The sequence below is a fragment of the Gobio gobio genome (assembly GCF_949357685.1).
Source record: "Gobio gobio genome assembly, chromosome: 7".
NCBI classification, from domain to species: Eukaryota; Metazoa; Chordata; class Actinopteri; order Cypriniformes; family Gobionidae; genus Gobio; species Gobio gobio.
In genome coordinates, this window is record NC_137103.1 from 24,428,799 (window position 1) to 24,450,841 (window position 22,043).

The 22,043-nt window shown below is 38.7% G+C and overlaps 3 protein-coding genes across 9 annotated transcripts in view; 2 read left to right on the plus strand and 1 right to left on the minus strand.

Annotated features, from left to right (window-relative positions):
- The window catches only part of inpp4aa (inositol polyphosphate-4-phosphatase type I Aa), a 42,796-nt gene extending 35,421 nt beyond the window's left edge, over window positions 1-7,375 (plus strand). For all 5 annotated transcript variants that reach the window (XM_079822367.1, XM_079822369.1, XM_079822368.1 and 2 more), the window contains 4 exons: window positions 1,055-1,152; window positions 1,673-1,785; window positions 5,421-5,575; window positions 5,661-7,375. In XM_079822367.1, coding sequence (XP_079678493.1) covers window positions 1,055-1,152; window positions 1,673-1,785; window positions 5,421-5,575; window positions 5,661-5,793 — 499 coding nt within the window. In that variant the 3' untranslated portion in view covers window positions 5,794-7,375. The remainder of the gene's footprint in view (window positions 1-1,054; window positions 1,153-1,672; window positions 1,786-5,420; window positions 5,576-5,660) is intronic.
- Window positions 7,376-9,759: 2,384 nt separating this feature from the next.
- On the plus strand, window positions 9,760-18,654 carry LOC307129506 (nucleoside hydrolase). Of its 3 annotated transcripts, none has more exons than XM_079821982.1 (7): window positions 9,760-10,068; window positions 10,927-10,988; window positions 11,241-11,425; window positions 15,040-15,219; window positions 15,329-15,440; window positions 17,849-17,985; window positions 18,093-18,654. In XM_079821982.1, the coding sequence occupies exons 3-7, from the start codon at window positions 11,249-11,251 to the stop codon at window positions 18,438-18,440; spliced, it is 954 nt and encodes a 317-aa protein (XP_079678108.1). In that variant the 5' UTR covers window positions 9,760-10,068; window positions 10,927-10,988; window positions 11,241-11,248; the 3' UTR covers window positions 18,441-18,654. The 3 variants fall into 3 exon arrangements, with proteins under 3 accessions (XP_079678108.1, XP_079678109.1, XP_079678107.1); XM_079821983.1 differs by having other exon boundaries at window positions 10,060-10,437; XM_079821981.1 differs by having other exon boundaries at window positions 10,060-10,303.
- coa5 (cytochrome C oxidase assembly factor 5) lies at window positions 18,631-21,102 on the minus strand. Its single transcript, XM_079821984.1, has 3 exons — window positions 20,877-21,102; window positions 20,336-20,419; window positions 18,631-18,890 (listed from the first exon to the last, which is right to left on the minus strand). Exons 1-3 carry the CDS (start codon window positions 20,976-20,978, stop codon window positions 18,849-18,851), a joined length of 228 nt encoding a protein of 75 aa, XP_079678110.1. The 5' UTR covers window positions 20,979-21,102; the 3' UTR covers window positions 18,631-18,848.
- Between the last annotated feature and the right edge of the window lie 941 nt (window positions 21,103-22,043).

Genomic DNA, 22,043 nt, shown 5'->3' on the forward strand with positions numbered 1-22,043 from the left:
GAGCTCAGTGGCCTCCATCATCTGTAAATGGAAGAAGTTTGGAACCACCAGGACTCTTCCTAGAGCTGGCCGCCCGGCCAAACTGAGCGACTGGGGTAGAAAGGCCTTAGTCAGGGAGGCAACCAAGAACCCGATGGTCACTCTGACCGAGCTCTAGTGTTTCTCTGTGGAGAAAGGAGAAACTTCCAGAAGAACAACCATCTCTGCAGCACTCCACCAATCAGGCCTGTATGATAGAGCGGCCACTCAGTTAAAGGCACGTGACAAAAGGCAGCTGAAGGACTCTCAGACCATGAGAAACAAAATTCTCTGGTCTGATGAAACAAAGATTGAACTCTTTGGCCTGAATAGCAAGCGTCATGTCTGGAGGAAACCAGGCACCGCTCATCTCCTGGCCAATAACATCCCTACAGTGAAGCATGGTGGTGGCAGCATAATGCTGTGGGGATGTTTTTCAGCGGCAGGAACTGGGAGACTAGTCAGGATCGGGGGAAAAATTAATGCAGCAATGTACAGAGACATCCGGGATGAAAACCTGCTCCAGAGCGCTCTGGATCTCAGAGTGGGCCGAAGGTTCATCTTCCTACAGGACAAAAACCCTAAGCTCACAGCCAAAATAACAAAGGAGTGGCTTTGGGACAACTCTGTGAATGTCCTTGAGTGGCCCAGCCAGAGCCCAGACTTGAACATATCTGGAGAGATCTGAAGATGGCTGTGCACCGACGCTCTCCATCCAACCTGAAGGAGCTTGAGAGGTCCTGCAAAGAAGAATGGGAGAAACTGCCCAAAAATACATGTGCCAAGCTTGTAGCATCATCCTCAAAAAGACTTGAGGCTATAATTGGTGCCAAAGGTGCTTCAACAAAGTATTGAGCAAAGGCTGTGAATACTTATGTACATGTGATTTTTTTTTTTTGTGAAAAAAAAAAATGAATGTAATCCATTTTGGAATAAGGCTGTAACAACAAAATGTGGTAAAAGTGAAGCGCTGTGAATACTTTCCGGATGCACTGTACAGTTCAGCATTAATATATGTGTTTATATCATTATCAAGGTTTGGAGACACTACGCTTCAGGAAGTAGTGAATATGGAGAGTCTAACTCGTCTTACATCATATTATGACCAGTTTAAAGAAGTGCTGCCAGAAGACTGTGAGTCCTGAACACTGACATATATTGCTGTTGTGAAAATGAAGTACACTTTAGCATACTTTAAAAAGAGTTCTTGTTACAGACAATACTTTCAAAGAATATACAGTACTAAAGAGTGAACTGAATGTAATGTCTTCAGACACTTAATTGCATTTGTATTGGTGTTTTATAGTTTAATTTATATCAAATGCAATTAGTTGAACTTAAAAGTGCTTTTTTGAACCACTCAATTAGGACTTAAATACTTTTTAATATGTGATCTTTGAAATGGTTTGCCAATGCACTGACAAGCATTTATAATAAACTAAAATATACCTTAATGTCATTATATTGAAACTTGTATGTCATCTATTTAAATATATTTGTAATTACACATTTTAATGATGAAGTTGAAGTTTAGTACATTTGAAATATATTAACTTGTCTTTTTTACAAAGGTGCATATGTCCCTTTATATGTCCTAAGAATGTTAGTAGATGGTTTTTGTCAGTCCTAACCAGGTAACTGTCTCCATCCGTAGGTCTCCCCCGCTCTCGCAGTCAAAACTGTGTGCCTGAGCTACTCAAATTCCTCAGTCAAAATGTTAGTGCCAGGAAAAGCAAGAATGTGGACATCCTGTTGCAGGCAGCAGAGGTACAGTGATTTACCATTACTATGTACTCGTGTGCTTAGACACCAAGAATGTTCAGCACAAAAATGCACGCAATTTTTCAGACCAGTGAGTAAATAACAGCATTCATTTTCATTTCATTTCATTTTCATTTTTAAATAACAGCAGGCAGGCTGAATGCAAATGCAAATTACTCTCTGATAGAGGGCATCTTTTTCTGGCACCTGCTTGTCACAGAGAGCAAAGGTTAAACATTATTTACATGTTTTCATTACAAGAGAACCAGTTCTGGGCTGCATCCAAAATCACATACTTCCCTACTATATAGTAGGCGAAAAACATTGTGACAAAAGAAGTATGTCCGAAATTCACAGTACCCATAAAAGACGGCAAAAAGTACAGAGATGACCTACTTTTTCTGGTGAGATTCTGAAGTGTGCATGCGATGGACACTTTACTATCCCACAGGAGAGGATTTGTGAATGGCAGTGAAGCACACTCCGAATCCCTGTAAAGAAAGGCGCATTTGAAGGTCGCATTCGGAGTGTCCTACTTACTTTTCTGAAATGAGACAGCCTTGATGACACATGCAGCCTTCAAATGCGACCTCCGGAGGACACAGCCTTTCGAAATGAGACATAGCTATTATATGCACTAACACGCCGACTGCCAACAAAACAGTCATTTGATGCAGTTTCACTCAACGCCTGTGGTTTCGACTCGTGATCGGGAACAAACAAACACAATTGCAGAACTCCGTTGCTGCTCTGGAAAAACAGACTGCGTCCCCGGTTTCCTTAATGCTGGGTTATTTGGGAAGCTAAACAAGGTTATCTTTCCCTCACAACCAAAATCTTTAAGCCGTGTATACACTAAAGCGTTTTTTTCACTCAGCTGGCTGGCGTATTCAATTGTTTTCAATGGGAGCGCCGCATTTTTAGAACGCCATGAGCGTAACGAGAGGCTGAGCGAGAATTTCACGCTCAAACGCTAAGGGTTCTGCGAAGAATGTTCAACTTTAAGTAAAACGCAGCGCTCATCACTGTCACTTTTCACCCAGCCGTCCAATCACAGTAGAGGAGGGGCGGGACAAATACAACACAAACCAACCGCCACATTCCGCTTGTACAACATACACAGATAAAAACAACAAACATAATAATGGAACAAAATAATTCAAAACAAGAGCCAGAGCAAATACTTTACATTGTATCGGCATTTTTATATAGAATCAGTACAGACACAAACTATCTGTGAAATGAGATACTTGTAACACTTCCGCGGATATTCCGTATTATAACAAGCAAAGAGAAAAAACGCTGCACTGCCAAAACGCTCTCAAGCGCCCACAGCAAGTCATTTTCAGCTGGATAAAAACGCTTTGGTGGACACGCGGCCTTAGAGACATTGTTGATTTCGTGGTCTAAAAACAAAATGACAGTGCTGCCCGACGGCTTCTGTAACCCGAACGAAGCTCATTGATGGCCGTGCTTTGCTGTCGCTCTGGTTGATGTGTGCACACGCTCATCCGGAAGAAGTGCCCATACAAGCAAGTCTGCCCTTTATGACTTCATACAGGGCCATACTCGAAAAAAAACCGTTCCAAAACTTGTTCGAATCCTGACACAGAAATTCTTCGTCATACGTCAAACTCGTTTTGTTTAGCATGAGAATCCTACGGTGGCCCGCAACGAAAAAGCCACAACACAACGAAATCAAGCCCTAACACAACGAAAAATCCACAACACAACGAAATGGCCACAACACAACGGAAATGCTCCCGACCACTAGGGGACTCTCGGCGTGCTGTAAAGTTTTCCTTGCATTGTTCTATAGGTTCGCCAGTCTTACAAATATTTAAATAAATAAATACTATGATCAGTTTTAAAGGAACACTCCACTTTTTTTGAAAACAGGCTCATTTTACAAGTCCCCTAGAGTTAAATAGTTGAGTTTTACCATTCAGCCGATCTTTGTATCTGACAGTAGCACTTTTAGCATAGCTTAGCATACATCATTGATTCTGATCAGTCCATTAGCATCTCATTCAAAAAATGACCAAAGACACTTTCAATATTTTTCCTGTTTAAAACTTGACTCTTCTACAGTTATATTGTGTGCTAAGCGTAATAGTCGCTGATCTTCGCGGCCGTACCATGGCTGCAGCGGCGCAATGATTCGTTGGTATTCTGTGAAACATGGTGGTAGTAAACACCTTCGACTTACTATCACAGCCCTTTACAACACACAGAACCATGGCTAATCACACACAATTTGTCGGCTGCAAGCCTGAAACTTTCTCTGCAACTACACAAACTTAGTGCCGGTCACATTGAAAGTTACCTAGCTGGGGGCTACTTTCAGGCGCTGTAAAATCATTGCACTGCTGCAGCCATGGTACGGCCGCGAAGATCCGCGACTATTACGCAGGAATGAGAAAGTAGTTCCTAGCCATATAGGTGTAGAAAATCGCAACTTTTCATTTTCTGTTGGTCTTAGCAACTGTAGTAACTGTAGAAGAGTCAAGTTTTAAATAGGAAAAATATTGAAAGTGTCTTTGGTCAGTTTTTGAATGAGATGCTAATGGACTGATCAGAATCAATGATGTATGCTAAGCTATGCTAAAAGTGCTACAGCCAGATACAAAGATCGGCTGAATGGATTCAAAAACGGTAAAACTCAACTATTTAACTCTAGGGGACTTGTAAAATGAGCCTATTTTCAAAAAAAGTGGAGTGTTCCTTTAAGTGTGCAATTGTATATCGACATGAAATAACAATTCAAAATCACCTACGTGCATTATAGCTGCATATTTATAATCGAGAACACTTTGACCCACTGCCACGGCGCTAAGGGAGCGTCTGCCAATTCCACCAAGTGGTTGAAACATATAATTTGTATGAATTAAATTAACTTTTTTTTTTTTTTTCAAATTCCAATGTTGTGTTGTGCATTACTAAGTCAGTTTTACAAATACAATCAAGCTGTGGAATTTTAACATGTCTGTTTCTAGATGTTAAAAGTAATTTTAATTCATACAAATTATACGTTTCAACCACTTGGTGGAATTGGCAGACGCTCCCTTAGCGCCGTGGTATAGGGTCAAAGCCTTCTCGAGCATAAATATGCAGCTATAATGCATGTAGGTGATTTTGAATTAATATTTAATGTCGATAAGCAATGGTTAGCCTACATATAGTTAAAACTAATTGTGGTATTGATGTCTTTGTAAGATTGACGATCCTATAGAACAGTGGCAACTTTACCGCGCTCCGAGTGCCCCTGAGTGGTTGGGAGCATTTCCATTGTGTTGTGACTTGATTTATTTGTGTTGTGGCTTTTCGCTGTGTTGTGGCTTTTTCGTTGTGTTGTGGCTTGTTTTCATTGTGTTGTGAACTTATGTTTGCTTTTTATATTGTGTTGTGTTGTGCACCACTGGGCCACCGTAGAATAATGTAAAAAAGTCAGAATGCATTAAATTTTTAATTAAAAGGTTTTGTGCATTTATGTTTTACACCAAATATTCATCTCTGTGTATAAACCTTGAATGTGTGAAACTTTTCATCCCCAAAAAAAATCAAACCGTTAAATATGGGGAAATCACAACTTCTAGTAATAGTCATTAACGCAGTGATATCTTTCTCATATGTTGCTTCAGGTTTGTCGGCGTCTGAATGGTGTACGTGTGACCAGCTGCAAGAGTGCAAAGGATCGTACGGCCATGTCGGTGACCCTGGAGCAATGTCAAATCCTCCAGAATGAGCACTGCATGGCCCCGCAGGTCTTCACCCAGGCCTTGGACTGTATGCGCAGGTGAGACGACACTTACAGTCAGCGGTCATTCATTTAATTACGCATCATTCCATCCCTGTCTCTCAATCGCTTCTCTGGTCCACAGCGAGGGCTGCCGGCGAGAAAACACCATGAAAAACGTAGGCAGCCGGAAATATGCCTTCAACTCCCTCCAGCTGAAGACTTTCCCTAGGCAGTACAGACCACCAGAGGGCACCTTTGGCAAAGTGGACACTTGATCTGACAAGCAGTTCGCTGTTCTAGCCCTCCGTGACTAGAGCTGCATGTTTCTCCTCGTTCACTTTACTTTATTACCACATATTTGAAGGAAGGTTTTATGATGCACACTGGTTATCATCCAGATGACAATGTTAATATTTTCAGATCCCCAACCTCTTCTATGACCCGTGGCTCTGAGAAGAAAGGAGATCACTTGAAGGTATATGAGTAGCTCACTTTGGTTGTTGCACTGAATGCAGGTAAGAAGGCCTGTTAGATTCTTAGTAACTTTATTTATCAGAGCAGTTCCCAAATTCATTCCATCTGTGTTTAGTTGATACATTTGAAATGCTTTACAGCACCACACTTGGTCTTTGTACTAAAATACAAAGGTTAAAACTATCAGCTGTGTTTTATCATCCTTAAATTGTATTTCAAGTTCAGTAGGTTACAGGTAATGTGAACGTGCTGTGGTAGAGTAGATGACTTGTTCCCAAAGCCAGTTTTAACATTTATAAGGATTAGTCAGGTTGTTAAGTTAGAGAATCCACATATGCACACCATCCTCACTTCATTTAAAGTATACACAAAACTAGCTGCCTTAAGAGAGTCCACCATTGCAAACTCATTTGTTAAGATAAATATGTAGATATTTCGAATCTGTGTATGACTCTTTGTGACGTGGCAGATTGGTTTATTTATTGACCGTAAGACTCTCTCTTTACGGAAGTGTTAGTGCTTTAATGCAGGCCTTTACCCTCCTGACTTGCATTGTACGGGTTGTAGAGTTTAAGGGGACAAGCTTCCTCATACTGTTGCCAAGCACAGCTAGTCTCTGTACAGTGAGCATACTGTGTGAAATATACATTCTTTGTAAGGAAATCTGTGAGAAGACACTATTGATACGTTCATTGACTGTCTATATATGTTTTCATAGTTCAAAGTTTCTTTGTTGGACGTTTGTATTGGTTGATATGAATGTCAGTACTGGTCTATTAAGGAGCACTGCTGCAACTGGTCCTACAATGTGAAGAATATTCCCTGCAGTCTTTTGTTTTTGAAGAGCAGAAGGATGCATCTAGACTTTATTTTATTGTAATAGTTAAACAAAAAACGTAATGTTGCATTACTGAACATCATAAAAGACTGCATATGTAATGACCACAGTGCGAAATCATCAGCCTTTGTCTCTGCACAAATAAATGCACAACTGGACGGTAGTTTCTGGTTTGTATATTGCAAGACTGGACTATTGAAAGCTTAAATGTGCAACTTGGGAGACAAGAGCATGTGTCTTTCTTAACCTTTCGATTTAAACCAGATGCACTGCATGGAAGGTAGGCTACTAGTGTTATTTAAGATTATACTTAATTGTTATTTTTAATTAATGTATATTTAATTATTTTACCTCTTTGTTCGTTTAATTTCTTATGTTATGATTTTTTCCCCTACTGTTGTAAGTGCAAAAGCACTGCTGTGTTATCAGAGCATGCTGCCTTTTTTTTAAAATGTATGTTCAAATACCTTGCTGTACAAAATGCCCTTTTCTTTCCCTCAAACAAAGCTTTACAATTAAAATAACATGCCAGCGTAAATTAAGCTACTTTATTGCGTTGTTTACTACTATGTTATATAGACAGACAGACCACATACAGGGGTATATATACTGGAGGGGAACGTAATCAGCGACAGGAAATATAACGTATAAAACTGACATACTGAGGCCTAGATCCACTTTTTTCTCCTTAAAGGAACACGCCGACTTTTTGGGACTTTATCTTATTCACCGTATCCCCCAGAGTTATAAAAGTTCATGACAGAATAGTTCCTATCCATATCGGTCAAGAAAATCGCAACTTTTCATTTTCCGTCAGTCTTAGTACACGATGTAACTATACACATCACAACATGAAAATAGGAAGATGTTGGTGTTATTTTGTCACTTATTGAGCTGTAGGCTAGCTGGAGCTGTTTACCTCCAGTCTTTGTGCTAAGCTATAGGCTAGCGGTGTGTGTCAGAGTTATGGCACGCACGGAGATGAGAATGGTATGTATGGACTTGTATAACTCTGGGGGATACGGTGAATAAGATAAAGTACCAAAAAGTCAGCGCGTTCCTTTAAAGGCTGGCTTTTACGGTTCGGTTGCTTATAAAAACTTAATTCTGGATTTGTTTTAGCTTGTTTGCTGTACACCTTGTCACATAGCTGATTTTAGACATTGTTCTGTTTTTTTTGTTGTAAGTCAGAAATGACAAGGAGGCAGCCTCACGCAATACAAAGTCAATGGAGACAGCTGGATTGTCATTACATTTTAAAATATATTAAAATAGAAAACATTTATTTTACATTTAAATAATATTTCACAATATTATTTTTTTTAATTTTTTTATAAAATGAATACAACCTTGGTGAGCATAAGAGACTTCTTCTAAAAAACTTGATCTGCCATTCTACGTTCATTCTACACAGATCTGTTTTTTTTTTAATCATCTTAGGCCCTTTGTCAGATGTTCACCAAACTTTGCATAAGCTCCATACTGGCAAAAATGTATCAAAAGAATTTTGATCCATAAAAGTGTTTAGCAGATACGATCTGATGTATTTGCTGGGTGTGGCCCATTCTGACTGATAGCGTATATCTTGTGTGCACAAAGTCCAAACGTCAGAAAAACTGTGAAACAAGTCATCCTGAGCAAACATGCTTAGTTTCATAAGTTTCACAGATGCCATGTCACTTATATGTTAATACACAAGTTAAAACTGCTACTGGAAATCTTGTAGGTCCAAACTTTTTCTGTTTCCATCTGTCAGGGTTCATTAAATCTTGCCCTGGAGGGCCAATGCGCTGCAGAGTTTAGCTCCAACCCTGATCAAATTCACCTATCTGTGATTTTCTAATGATCCTGAAGGTATTGATTGGCATGTTCAGGTGTGTTTGATTAGGGTTCGAGCTAAACTCTGCAGGAAAGTGGATCTTGTGGACCAGATTTGAGGATCCCTGCAATTATCATCTGAAATGCATTGCCATTTTGCGTATTGCATTGCAAATTGAATATTGCAACACAAATGCTTCCATAGTGTGATAGTCTCTATATATTTTTGAGCTGCAAGTTGAAACTCATTTGAAATGGACCTATGATGGTGCGGCCACCGTAATGATGACATCATAAAACATGCATTTAATTCAACATGATACACCACCTACAGTCAGTCATACCAAAAATTATTCAGACACCAGATATAATTTTTTACTAGTGGGTGCAGGACACTATAGTTAATTTATGTAACTGAGGATAGCAAAATAAAGTAAACTGTGACGACATATACCCAACAATTCTTCATACAGACACTTTGACCTGACCATGTTTTGCTTTTTGCTTTTGAGTATTTTTCTTCAATTGTTAATTCGACCTTTTACACCACAGACTGAACAAAATTAAGCATTTCTTGGTAATTGGTTGACCTAAATTGGTATTATCTACTTAAATTTAACAGCTGATTGGTTGATTGTAATCCATACCTTTCTATCAAAGTTATCTGACATTACATCAAGATCAATTTGTTCTGACACAGTTGAATCAACTGATAATGTGAGAAAATGTTGAGGTGTCTGAATAAACTTTAGTTTGACTGTATCGACAGCATTTTGTTTTGTACCGAGAGCCCCCATTTATAATACCTTTATTGTATTGGAATGATAGGTAACACTATCGCAGCTAATAATACACTGTTTCCAATGGCGCAATCCTCCAAGGGGCGAAAAAGCCGAATCCCCAAAGAGCCCCGTTACAAATTACAAGACTTTTTTTTCTTATTAAATACAATTGTCTAATAAAAAAAAAAAAAGAATAAATGAATACTATTATAAAAGTAATATCATCCAGCAATCGCTGGAAAAATATTTAAATAAGAAAAACGTTTTATCTCGAAATTCCACACGACTGTGATTGGTCCACCCTGGCTGGCAGCGCAGAGAAAAGCACCAGGTATCACGTGACAGCAACGAAGTTCTCTTGAACAGTTCATTTCGAAGAACCGATTCAACAAATATTCAGCGATTAACGTGGTACAGGACACCCAGCGTGCAATATGACATGGTTTACATCGCTATGTATTACTGTTTTAAAAGGGTTATCAGTTCAATGAGCTTTTAACTTAAATTCCAGCCGCATCAACCTCTTTTTGCGGTGGTTGAACCATGAACGAATCATTTTCAGACTGGCTTTGTGAACGGTTCACTTGATTTACGGAGGAAGAAGATCCAGTTCGTGGTGTGTGAGTCCCGGATATACAGTGAGTAAACTACACGGATACGGAACTTTTTAAACCACTGAGTTAAAAAAAAAAATATATATATATATAAACCACTGAGTTAAAATACATACAGTTAATATTAAAATAAGATGCTTATCAGTCGGTTGCACAGAGTGCGTGTGCACTTTAGGTAGATGTTATCTTGTGCATTTAGATTGACTTTTAGAGAAGTGTTACTTAGAAGACGACCGACAAACGGGTTTACCATAACTCGGTAAACCGTTAACATTACTTTCGGTTTGTTGTGTGTTGCTTGTGGGTGGGTTTACCTACTGTATCAGAATATTGGGGATTTTATTCAATTGAATAAAATAAAACAATCTTTATAAATGTCAATATCACAACAAGGTAACTTAACTCCAGCCTTTGAATAAGGACTCCAGAACATCAAACATGGATGATTATGAATGTTATCAGGTTGCTTCGTATTAACTTTTGCTTAAATGGCATTATCTTACAACTGTTCTTTTCATATAATCTCGTAACAGACTTTTGTGATTTTGTAACACAGAAACATGCATTTTCTGTAAAGCTGTTCTGAAAAATGTATGGTGAAAGGCGTTATACAAGGGAATGTGAATTAAAGTGCATTGAATTGAAAGAAGACAGTCACTGATTTCTCAGACTGGAAAATTCTGAACACCGTTATCATCAGAATATCTCTTCTCCTGTCTCTGAAAATGTCCAGATTTTTTAAATCTTATGGCTCATTTTAGGTGGCGTTTAGTCAACTCGTTGACTACAATACACTGAAAATATACATACTCCGTGCAAGTAGTCCATTGCGTAAGTTACTATTCAAAGTTCATCTTACAGATAAACTGACTCTTCTTACAGATATCGAAAGCTTGTGACTGCATCAGACAGCTTTCAAGAAACTCACAACCACTTCACTTCAGGTAAGAGAAATCCTACCCGGACCTCATTCATGCATGTACTAGGCTTAGTTACTAGTCATCCAAATGACTAATTAGTTGATATGTTTACCCTAAGTGTCCAACAGTACTTTACTTGTATGAAGTGTCTTGCTCAAGGGCACAAAGCCGTGTGACTTTTGAATGTACAACTTTCACCAGCTTGGACATTTAATCAGTATACTCCACCGACTGTTGTTTAACTAAATGACTTTATGTTTTTATATATTTGTGCAGAAGCCAGCATGAAGAAATTGCTTGTGGACGTGGACTGTGGGGTGGATGATGCTCAGGCTCTCATGATGGCTTTGGCTGTGCCGGACGTACAGATCCTGGGCATCACCTGCGTTAATGGCAACACTTCAATAGATAACGTATGCAAGAATGTCCTGCGTGTCCTGAAAGTGTGTAAGCATCTGGAGGTGAGATATGCTTGGAAAGTGGTCAGTAAATACCACAATGAGAGACATTTTTACTATTTTACTATTGTGCAGTGTTGAAAGGCTCTAAGGAAAGCGTGTGCGGAAAGCCCTTATATAGATATGTGTGGGTGCGTTTTATGCTTACGAACGTTTTGTGAATCAGGTGGAGATTTTTCGTGAGATGTTCTCCAGTTCTCATGGACCCCATTCACTCAAATCCCGCTTTAATGTGACATTTATCTTTACTGTAGCCTTCTATACTTGTTGTAGCCATTAAACAATGTATTTTGTTTCATATTTAAATATTATAATGTTATTTTTAAATTTCATCTGATTATGAAAAGTGCAAAGATGCGAGTGGGTCAGAAATGATTTTGACCACTTCATTAAGTTTTGTTTTGTAGAAAGCCTTTCTTTAAAGTGAATTTCTTTTTGTATAAATTGTATCTTAATTTTAATCAACGTTTCATCAGCCAATTGCCTGGATTTAATAAATAAGAAGCAAATAGGCTATAGCAGACAATAATCGTGACGGAGGCATCCAAGCGATCGCTTGCATTGCTTTTGAACATGTCTCATAAATAAACCCAAACTCAGCAGGCTACTTGCCTCACAGACATGAGAAATATGTGTATAGAAAGCTTGAAATGTCTACTTTTAAACGAAACAATTCAAAACGAAATAGTTAAGTAAAGCGCACTGTTCACGCGAGCAGCTTATGACTGGCGTCTCTGAGCGGTTCTGTTCAGAATGCTGCGCTTCATCACTGCATGTGCTGTGAGTTTAACACGCTTTTTTTAGACATCCTGATTTGTGCAACTTTGTACACATTTGTTTCTTAGTTGTAGTATTAGTTCTTACTTTGTTAAATATATATATATATATATTATTTCTGATTATGGCATAGCTTTCTGCCCACCCAATTAGGCTAATAAAGTAATTATTAAAGCTACACTGTGTAACTTTTTTAGTTTATTCTTAGCTAAAAACACTTAGTTCTTTCCAAAATATATGTGCTCATTAATGTATATTTACTTCTTTCAAGTAATAAAGTATTCTCGTAAGTTTATAATATGCCATTGAAAATACATACGGGAATGTGTTCGAATGCAGGTTGCCATGTTGCCCCTCCATCTTGAAAGTACATCAGCCAAAGAGGGACATACCCGTGAATTCAAGCTTCGCCTTTCGCGTTTTAACACTCGATGGCACCGTGTCGAATGTGGACGAGGTCGAACTGGAAGCCATGTTAATCTTGGACTAAATCGGCCACCGTAGGAGTTAAAACGAAATCGGAATTGAGAGGAAGAGAAACGAATATTCACTGGACGGTCATATACCTTTTAACTGCTAGATGGGGGAAAATATCACACAGTGTAGCTTTAAAAAAAACATACATGCTTGATCAAGGGCTCGGCCTGACCCGGCACGAGGATAGTGGTGGGAAATATCGGGGGTGGGGTCAAGTTCGGGCTCGGGCAGAGAATCTAAACTCTACTGCCTAATACATACATTTTACATAAAGCAAATGTCAAACCTGTAACTCAAGGTTTGTTCCTGTGACGTTTGGCAAAAAGCCTATTGATTGGATGGTTGTGCTATTGCTGTGATGTCATGTGAGTGACAGGTTGATCCCGCCCTCACGCCATTAAACACATCAGAGAAGAGATGAGCTGTCACTGCAAGGAGCCAAGGGGGGCAGTCGTGGCCCAATGGTTAGAGAGTCGGACTTGTAACCGGAAGGTTGCGGGTTTAAGTCTCAGGTCCGGTAGGAATTGTCGGTGGGGGCAGTGAATAGCCAGCGCTCTCCTCCACCCTCAATGCCACGACTGAGGTGAGACCCTTGAGCAAGGCACCGATCCCCTGGCGCCACAGCAATATGGCTGCCCACTGCTCTGGGTGTGTGTTCACGTGTGTGTGTGTGTGTGTGTGTGTGTGTTCACTACTGTGTGTGTGTGCACTTGGATGGGTTAAATGCAGAGCACAAATTCCAAGTCACTTCACTTCAAGCAGGAGGCAAAGTTAATTTGATTAAAGATTACGAGCGTGAAAGATTCATACACATTAATGAAAGCTGTGTACGGATAAATCATTTAGAATAAATGCTGCAATATTCCATAAAAAAAGAATGGACTTTGAAATTACAATGCTAGCTCTGTGTTGTCAGTCATATTTTTAGCAAATAATCTACTTTTTTTTTTTTTAAAGAGTTCATACTTTGACTCATTGGCTAAAAGAGAGGTAGTGTTTCCTACAAGTATTGTGCTATGTTTGCATAACTGTGACAACCTGCAAAAATTGGTGAACAATTGTGGGCAGTTTAACTGCTCCGCACCAACAAGGGACGCATGAACAACTAGCACAAAAACAATCTTAGATCATCTAGGTAATTACACAGCATTAAAGGAACACGGCGACTTTTTGGGACTTTATCTTATTCACCGTATACCCCAGAGTTAAATTAGTCCATACATACCATTCTCATCTCCGTGCGTGCCATAACTGTCTGACGCACACACCGCTAGCCTAGCTTAGCACAATGACTGGAGGTAAATGGCTCCAGCAAGCCTTCTGCTCAATAAGTGACAAAATAACGCCAACATTTTCCTATCAGGGAAAATGAAAAGTTGTGATTTTCTAGACCGATATGTCTAGGAACTTTACTCTCATTCCTGCGTAGTAATCAAGGAAGTTTGCTGCCGTACCATGGTTGCAGCGGAGCAATGATATTACGCAGCGCCTGAAAATAGCCCCCAGCACGCTCTCTGTGCAAGCAGGCTGTCACGTTGGTGATGTTGACGGAAGTTACCGCTGCGTAAAATCATTGCGCCGCTGCACTCATGGTACGGCAGCAAAGTTCCCTTATTACTTCGCAGGAATGAGAGAATAGTTCCTAGCCATATCCACCTAGAAAATCACAACTTTTCATTTTCCGTCGGCCTTAGTACCCGATATAACTTCACATCACAACATATAAATAGGAAAATGTTGGCGTTATTTTGTCACTTATTGAGCAGTAGGCTAGCCATTGAGCCATTTACCTCCAGTCTTTGTGCTAAGCTAGGCTAAGGGTGGGTGCGTCAGACAGAGTTATGGCACGCACGGAGATGAGAATGGTATGGACTTATCTAACTCTGGGGGATACGGTGAATAAGAAAGTCCCAAAAAGTCTGCGTGTTCCTTTAAGAATCAAGCATATGTGAACTTTTGAACTGGGTAATTTTAGTAAATTCAGCTATTATTTTGTCTCGTGTAAACACAGACGGACGAATTCATTGATAGTTAAAATCTATGAATTCAAAAGCTGCGACAGGCGTCATTTCACTAAGATTGAAAGATTTGATCATCTGTATTGGATTAATGGCCCAGACTGTGGTAAAGTGGAAGTGATAAACAGAGAGTTACAGAAATATTACATTGTGGTTGTTTTTCAGGGATTTCTTTATGTTCAGATCAGAAATATATTATTTTATAATGCTAGCTGTTTGCATAGATATTTTGAGCTTAAATAACTCGAGTAACTCTTCTTACTGTACAGTAATGTATTGTTGTCTAGCACATGATGGCCATTTACAGCGTAAACAGAAAACCTGATTGTGTCCCTGAATTGCTAGATTCCTGTATTCCGTGGAGCGACTAAATCGCTCTTGGGGGAAACCGTCGGAACAGGAGATTTTCATGGCAAAGATGGACTCGGGGACGCACCAGACCCCCAAGCTCCTGGTCTGGATCTTGTCCAGAAAGAGGGTGCTGTGTCAGCCATGATCCGAATAGTCAATGAGAATCCTGGACAGGTGTGTATGATTATACAGTAGCAAATATTGATTATATTATTGAATATTGTTTAATGGAAATAACATGCATTTCGAGTATTTTACCATGTGTTGTTCCTGCTTCTCTAAGGTGTCTTTAGTGGCTACGGCTCCGCTGACTAATGTGGCTTTGGCGGTGAAACTGGACCCTTCATTTCCCCAGAAACTCAAAGGCCTTTACATTATGGGCGGCAATACAGACTGTGAGTCCCTAAAACTTTCTGTTTTATCAGAATAGGAAGGAACAATATATCCAATTTTAGAGCTGTTAAGTTTAATTTATTTCAGTGAAGTTTAATGTGACTGCTTGGATGAATTAGTCAAAATAAAATCTCTACAGTTAATGTTTCTCTAAAAACAGACTTTTACTTTTACTTTACTTAAACCCATTTACTGAAAATGAATCAATGCCGTCAAAACAAATAGCAATATAGAGATAAATACTACCAAGTTTGTATTAATGATGATTTTTGGATATTTTTGAACAAGAAGTCTCTTATGCTCACCAAGGCTACATTTATTTAATCATAAATACAGTAAAATGGTTAAATTGTGAACTATTGTTACAATTTAAAGATTTCTTTTTGAATATATTTTGAAATGTAATTTGTTCCTGTTATGGCAATGCTGAATTTTCAGCATAATTACTCCAATCTTCTACTAGAAATCATTCTAATATGACGATTTGCTGCTCAGTTATTGTTGGTGCTCCGTTATTAATAATGGTTCTTATTATCAATGTTGAAAACAGTCATACCTGTTGCATGTTTTAAAGGTGCATTGAATGTATAGATACAATATTTTAAATTGTTCTCCGAAATATCTACATATAAGGTATGTGGCTTAGGGAAGGGCAAAAATTCTCCAGATACGGCTTTACATGACCATTTACATGAGCTGTTACCACCTCATTTGGAAGGGTCATGAATAATAATAATGTTGAACTCTGCTTTGATTGGCTGTTTCACAGCAAGACTCATTTCAGTAGCTCACACAGCTGACTCACCGCGCTAAACAAGCTTAAAATTAATAATAGTACATAATTAGGCCCCGATCACACAGAACGCTCAACTCTGAAAATCAACTCTGAGCGGAAAAGCGCCCAACGTCATCGCATTTTTTTTCTATTGTCCAATCGAATTAATGGAGAGGCGGGTCTTCAGTAATGTTGCCCGTTAACCTTGATGAGACTGACAGGACAGCTGATTCAAGGGTTTCTTAGCAACATAAAAAAACCCCGCAGTGCACTGCTATTTTCTAAATTTAAAAAACGTTGGGTGCAGTGCACCTCGCGTTTTCAAACCTGAAAAAAAGCATTCTGTGTGATCAGGGCCTTAATCTGTCCTTATAACGCAGCACATATGCACTTAATGATAAGTGCAATTATTCAGCAAACACAATCGCAAATAGTCGAGAGATCAATGCTTGGATTTATTACTGTTCATTGCTGAGAAGTGAGTCATGACAAAACACAGACTGACTGAATGACACTTTAATTTAATCAGAAAATCTCAAATGAAGATTGCTGAAATGCAGCTTACTTGTTTATTGCGGTTTTCAGATCATCCTGGTGAAAGAGAGCTTGCGCGCAGATGGTTGAAAGATTGAAGCAAATTTTAAAGGAACACGCTGACTTTTTGGGACTTTAGATTATTCGCAGTATCCCCCAGAGTTAGATAAGTCCATACATATCATTCTCATCTCTGTGCGTGCCAGAGATGCGTAGCAGTAGGCTAGCTGGAGCCGTTTACCTCCAGTCTTTGTGCTAAGCTAGGCTAGCGGTGGGTGTGTCAGACTGAGTTATGGCACGCAAGGAGATGAGAATGGGATGTATGGACTTATCTAACTCTGGGGGATACGGCGAATAATCTAAAGTCCCAAAAGATCGGCATGTTTCTTTAAGTATAAAACAGGATAGAATGTGTTTTTTTTAACAGAAAAGCTCGGATTGGGGATTTAAAGTACAGAAATCTAGCAACTGCAAGCATGAACGCTGGAACGCTCATCTTTTTCCCCCTGACAAAACCAAAGAGTGATTTTTGGTCAAGTTTTTTAAGCTACATTTTAGTCTCGTCTTTAACACAGAGCAGGTTGCATGCCAGAATCGCTTCATTGTAAAACGAAAGGCACCTCCGTTCGCCGCTTCGCCATCTGTGTACAGAACGGGCTGGGAAGAGGGCGGACTCCATATGTTGCTCGGGACGGTCATATTCAAATAACTACCTAGTTATGTCAAAACCGGCAACAAATTGAAACAGGTCACCGAATGACACATTTTCAAACCCAGACAGTTTATAACAAACTGACTGCATGATTTCTTTTCAGCTTTTCTGAGCTGGCAGACACAGCAGAAACCTAACATAATGCAAAAAAAAATTTAAGAAGATTTTAAATCTTCCCAACTTTTGACCAGTAGTGTATATTTTTCAAAAGGATGAATAGTATTTTTTTTAATGCAATGCAATATTTCCCAGCTCTAAACCAGAATCACGTGCACCATAAATGTAAACATATGTCTGATCTGTGTCGCTGGTTCCTGTCTTCTATATTAATATCTTTCATGCAATTTGAATTTAACCAGGTTAGAAAAATAACACTCATTTCTCTCTAGCTTGCGGGAACACCACTGTGTGTGGAGAGTTCAACTTTGCAGTTGATCCTGAAGCAGCTTATATTGTCCTGAATGAATTCATTTGCCCAATTTACATTGCAACCTGGGAGTTCACCTGTCACAGTAAATTACCTTGGGTGAGATCCTCATTAAAAAAAACAACAGTGCATAGATGATTGTGTAAAGTTTAAAAACAATATTCTATGCATCCATGTCATATAATATTAGCATGTGTCTGTTTCAGGACTTCTGTGATGGTTGGCTGGCCCAGGACACAGATAAGGCTCGCTTTATGAAGCAGATCTTTGCGCACAGCATGAAGTCCTCCCATAGCGAGAGGGTTGAGAAGGAGTTGGTGGCGGGGCAGGGATTCATCTCCTGTGATTCTTATGCCATGGCAGCGGCCATAGACGAAAAATATATTGTAGAAACCGATCAGAAAAGGGTCACTGTGGAGCTGGCAGGGAACCACTGCCGGGGAATGATGGTTGTAGATCACCTCGACCTTCTGAAGACGACTCACAAAGTCCACATCTTGAAGAAGGTTGATTTGGAGAAGTTTAAAGAGCTCATGATGAACGCTTTGAAATAAATGTTCATTAGCAGCCATGTCCATAATTTAATCATGTTATGGCTAGATCATTTTTTATACACTTGGCTTTTTATACTGGCTACATTACCTTGTTAGAGTCACACAATTTAAGATCAGAAAAACTAATACTGCACAGTAAGTTGGTGTGGATGACAAACACCTGTTGAATGGGATAAACATTTGTAATAAATAAATACTAATGTTTTTAACATTGTTCTCGTTTGTGGCTGCAATGATTGGATGAGAGATCATTCAGAACTGGGAAGACATTTTATTTGATGAATTCTGACGTTGATGCACTCATATGCATCATCAGTCAAGGACAACTATTTTACACAAGAAAAAAAGCTTAAAGCAGAATATTTACACGTTTGAGAGCTTTTCTTATGTCTTTGCACATGGTGTTATTCAGTCTCCCTTTCTACCTCTGAATCGGGATCGGGTGTCCAGCTGTAATAAAAGGAAATGGATTTTGATGTAAAAAGAGGGAGAGACATTTTAGCATGTGCATTTTGCCATAGGCAAGGCAAGTTTATTTATGCAGCACATTTCATACACAATGGTAATTCAAAGTGCTTTATATAGAAAATGAATTCAAATAGTGATATGCATAAGAAATTAAAATACCATGTATAAGAATTAAAATTAAAAACAAGGATAATTAAAACAGTTGTTTAATCCAGTTTAATTGGATTAAAATAGCCATTTTTAAAAAGGACCACAGTAACTTAAACCACAGTTTAAAAAAAATTATATAAATCAATGTTAAGTAGGGCTGCGCAATATATCGAAATATCGCGATATGCATATCGCAACGGCGCGCAATATCTGAATGATTTGAATAGGCTACTTCAACATTGTGAAAAGTGTATGTTTTAGGTCGACGCATATAGCAGAGAATAGACTGGGCACACAACTGTTACTTATGTGACTTGCTTGACGTTAAAAAGAGTTATTAAACGCAGTAACTTGCAAAAAACAACTCCTTCCAGTCTCACGCTGTCTGACACACACTGAAATGTGTGAACAAGCCGCCTCTCTGAAAGCATGTGATCCCTTCAGTTCTGTTTTGTGCTTTGTGCCTACACACTCAAACTGTCAAATACGCACACAGTTATGTCAAAATGGCTTTCTATATATATATTCTTTTTAGCAGTGGCACCACATATAGGGTTATTGTAGTTAACAAAAATTAAAGGTTACTTGAAATAAAATTGATTGCACTTTATTTCACAGTATGTCTACTTACCTAAGTAAGTACTGGGTTATATAAGATAACCACATGGGCTCAAGTTGTTACCCAGTTATTGTAATTATAACTATAAAAAGTACATAGTAATGTAAATGTGGAAAAGGACGGTACTGCCAAAATGTTAAATTAAATAGGTTTAACTATAAATTATTAACAATTAAATTATTAACTATACTATAATAGTATCTCAATGATACTAAATAAACTGGTACGACAGAACAGATGCAAGATTACTAAAAGATTACCACATTTGTGCGTCATGATATTCCAAGGTACTTCTACGTTTTTATGACGACCAGTTTAAACTTCAAAAAATGAATTGGTGTAGAAACAATTATATCATTAAAAAGTATTTGAGTGTTGAACGTTATATCTAACAAATAAATAGCAATTGAATTTAGACTGTTGTTTATTGTATCCTTTAATATTATAGTAATATACCAACAGACATGATTCCCAGTATGGTTTACAGTATAGTTTTCAGGAAGTCTGAGTCTGATTCCATTTAGAACAATGTAGTGTATACGGATATATATTCACTGAATCAAGAGCTCATGAATCGGAATCAACCCAGCCCAAAGGACTACCATAGTAGTTCAAAAAAGAAAATTGTGGCAAAAAATTGAACAGCAGATGTACTGACCATGGATCTCTTGCACTCAAAGAAAGCCACCTGCAAGCCTTTGCAATGTCCTTCCTTCAGACACTCGCTGGGCTTCTTACCCTCCTATGGACACAACAGAGATCAGCACAGACTTAGACACAGCTGGGGGTAAAATAATATTATTTTACGTTCTGCTAGTGAGCTTTAGGTACTTTGTAGGACTTGCTATTGAACGCATCATATATCTTATTTATATTATGCAGCAACTTTTGAACTTGGTGTAGTACACTAGAAGGTTATCAAGGAATCAAAATGAAAATGTGCAAAAACAAACACCTAGTATGTCATTAAAAAAAATAAACATTCACCCAAACCAATGTTGTTCAATTATTTGGACCGTATGTTTATGTAATCGTGATATTGTGAAACTAATGTTTTAAATTGTGAGTTTTATATATCATCTAATATACGTGTCCCCATCATAACAAGAAGTCCATATGAAGAGCAAAATAAATAAAATCATGAAATAGACGAATTTTGTTGTGATATGCGTGGTAATAATGCATGCCGCTGATGTTACCTTCACTACACAGTCATGCTGAAGGAGACAGGCTTTGAAATCCTCTCTTACTCCCGAGCAGGCGCGGCCATCTTCCTCTTTATCCTCGTAATATTTGGGCATTCTGTAGAGCTTTCATCCGAGTGAGTTTAAGCGAAATATGGATTGTGAAATGTGGCAAAAGGAACAAAACAAGCTACAGACAAGTCAGATGTGAGATTATTATGAAAGCGGCCATGTTTAATATGACGTATGGGCGGAAGTAGAACCGAAGTGCGTAGTGGGAATTGTAGTTCGCAAATGTTCCCTTTGTTCGCGCTTACAAACCTCAGCACAGCTCCAAGCATTTTATTGAAAACAGTGCTGAATTATGCCATTGTATACTGTCAATAATTATGCATAGATTCAAATTATGTATGGTTATTTGACCGTCCTGTAGCAATGCAAGTATTTACATCGACCAGAAGATGGCGCTAAAATAATGATTTTGTCCCAAAAATATTTGTACACTTATGCTGCCTTCACGTGCTCTCGGAATTATCGTAGGAGTTTCCTATGTAAAAATTGCACATGAACGCCCTACCATTTCAAAATTTGAATGCGATGAGCTTGTAATCACGACATCAGAAGTGGGACGTATCACATTTCCGATAACACGTGAAGGCGGAATTAAGCCACACTTAAAAATACATGCATTTCATTGCTTTAGAGACTAACTGTCAAACCAAGTTGCACAAGCACATTTTTCACAAAAATATTTATGCTGCCTTCACGTGCTATCGGAATTATCGTAAATACAAGTTTCCTAGGTAAAAATTGCACATGAACGCCCTCTGATGTCGTGTTTACCACCGGGAAGTTCGGAAATAATTTTGATACCCCAATTCCCGAGATGGGCGTGTCATAAACTTTAAACATGGTGGCGGGGAGAACTACTGCTGTGTGAAGTGTGGTTTTATTGTTTTTTTTTTTTCCAAAACAGCTAGGTCGTCTTGTCTTGACATAGTACATATTTACATGTAAGAGTAATCATATGAAGCGTATTGGGACACTACATATGATGTTGGTTTTAATACGATTTTCCCAATAAATAGGCAAGAATAACCTGGTGTCCACCATGATTCCTGTTCACTCCGACAACAAAACACTTGAATGCAACAAGCTCGTAATCACGACTTCTAAAGTGGG

Excerpts from the sequence above, each read along its gene's own strand:
- LOC307129506 (XM_079821981.1), top strand. The coding sequence starts at position 10,224 with ATGTTATCTTGTGCATTTAGATTGACTTTTAGAGAAGTGTTACTTAGA. Across the intron at positions 11,426-15,039 it reads AAGTGTGTAAGCATCTGGAG|ATTCCTGTATTCCGTGGAGC; the intron begins GTGAGATATGCT and ends CTGAATTGCTAG. Across the intron at positions 15,441-17,848 it reads TATGGGCGGCAATACAGACT|CTTGCGGGAACACCACTGTG; the intron begins GTGAGTCCCTAA and ends ATTTCTCTCTAG.
- coa5 (XM_079821984.1), bottom strand. The coding sequence starts at position 20,978 with ATGCCCAAATATTACGAGGATAAAGAGGAAGATGGCCGCGCCTGCTCG. Across the intron at positions 20,420-20,876 it reads AGCATGACTGTGTAGTGAAG|GAGGGTAAGAAGCCCAGCGA; the intron begins GTAACATCAGCG and ends TTGTGTCCATAG. Across the intron at positions 18,891-20,335 it reads TTGAGTGCAAGAGATCCATG|CTGGACACCCGATCCCGATT; the intron begins GTCAGTACATCT and ends CTTTTATTACAG.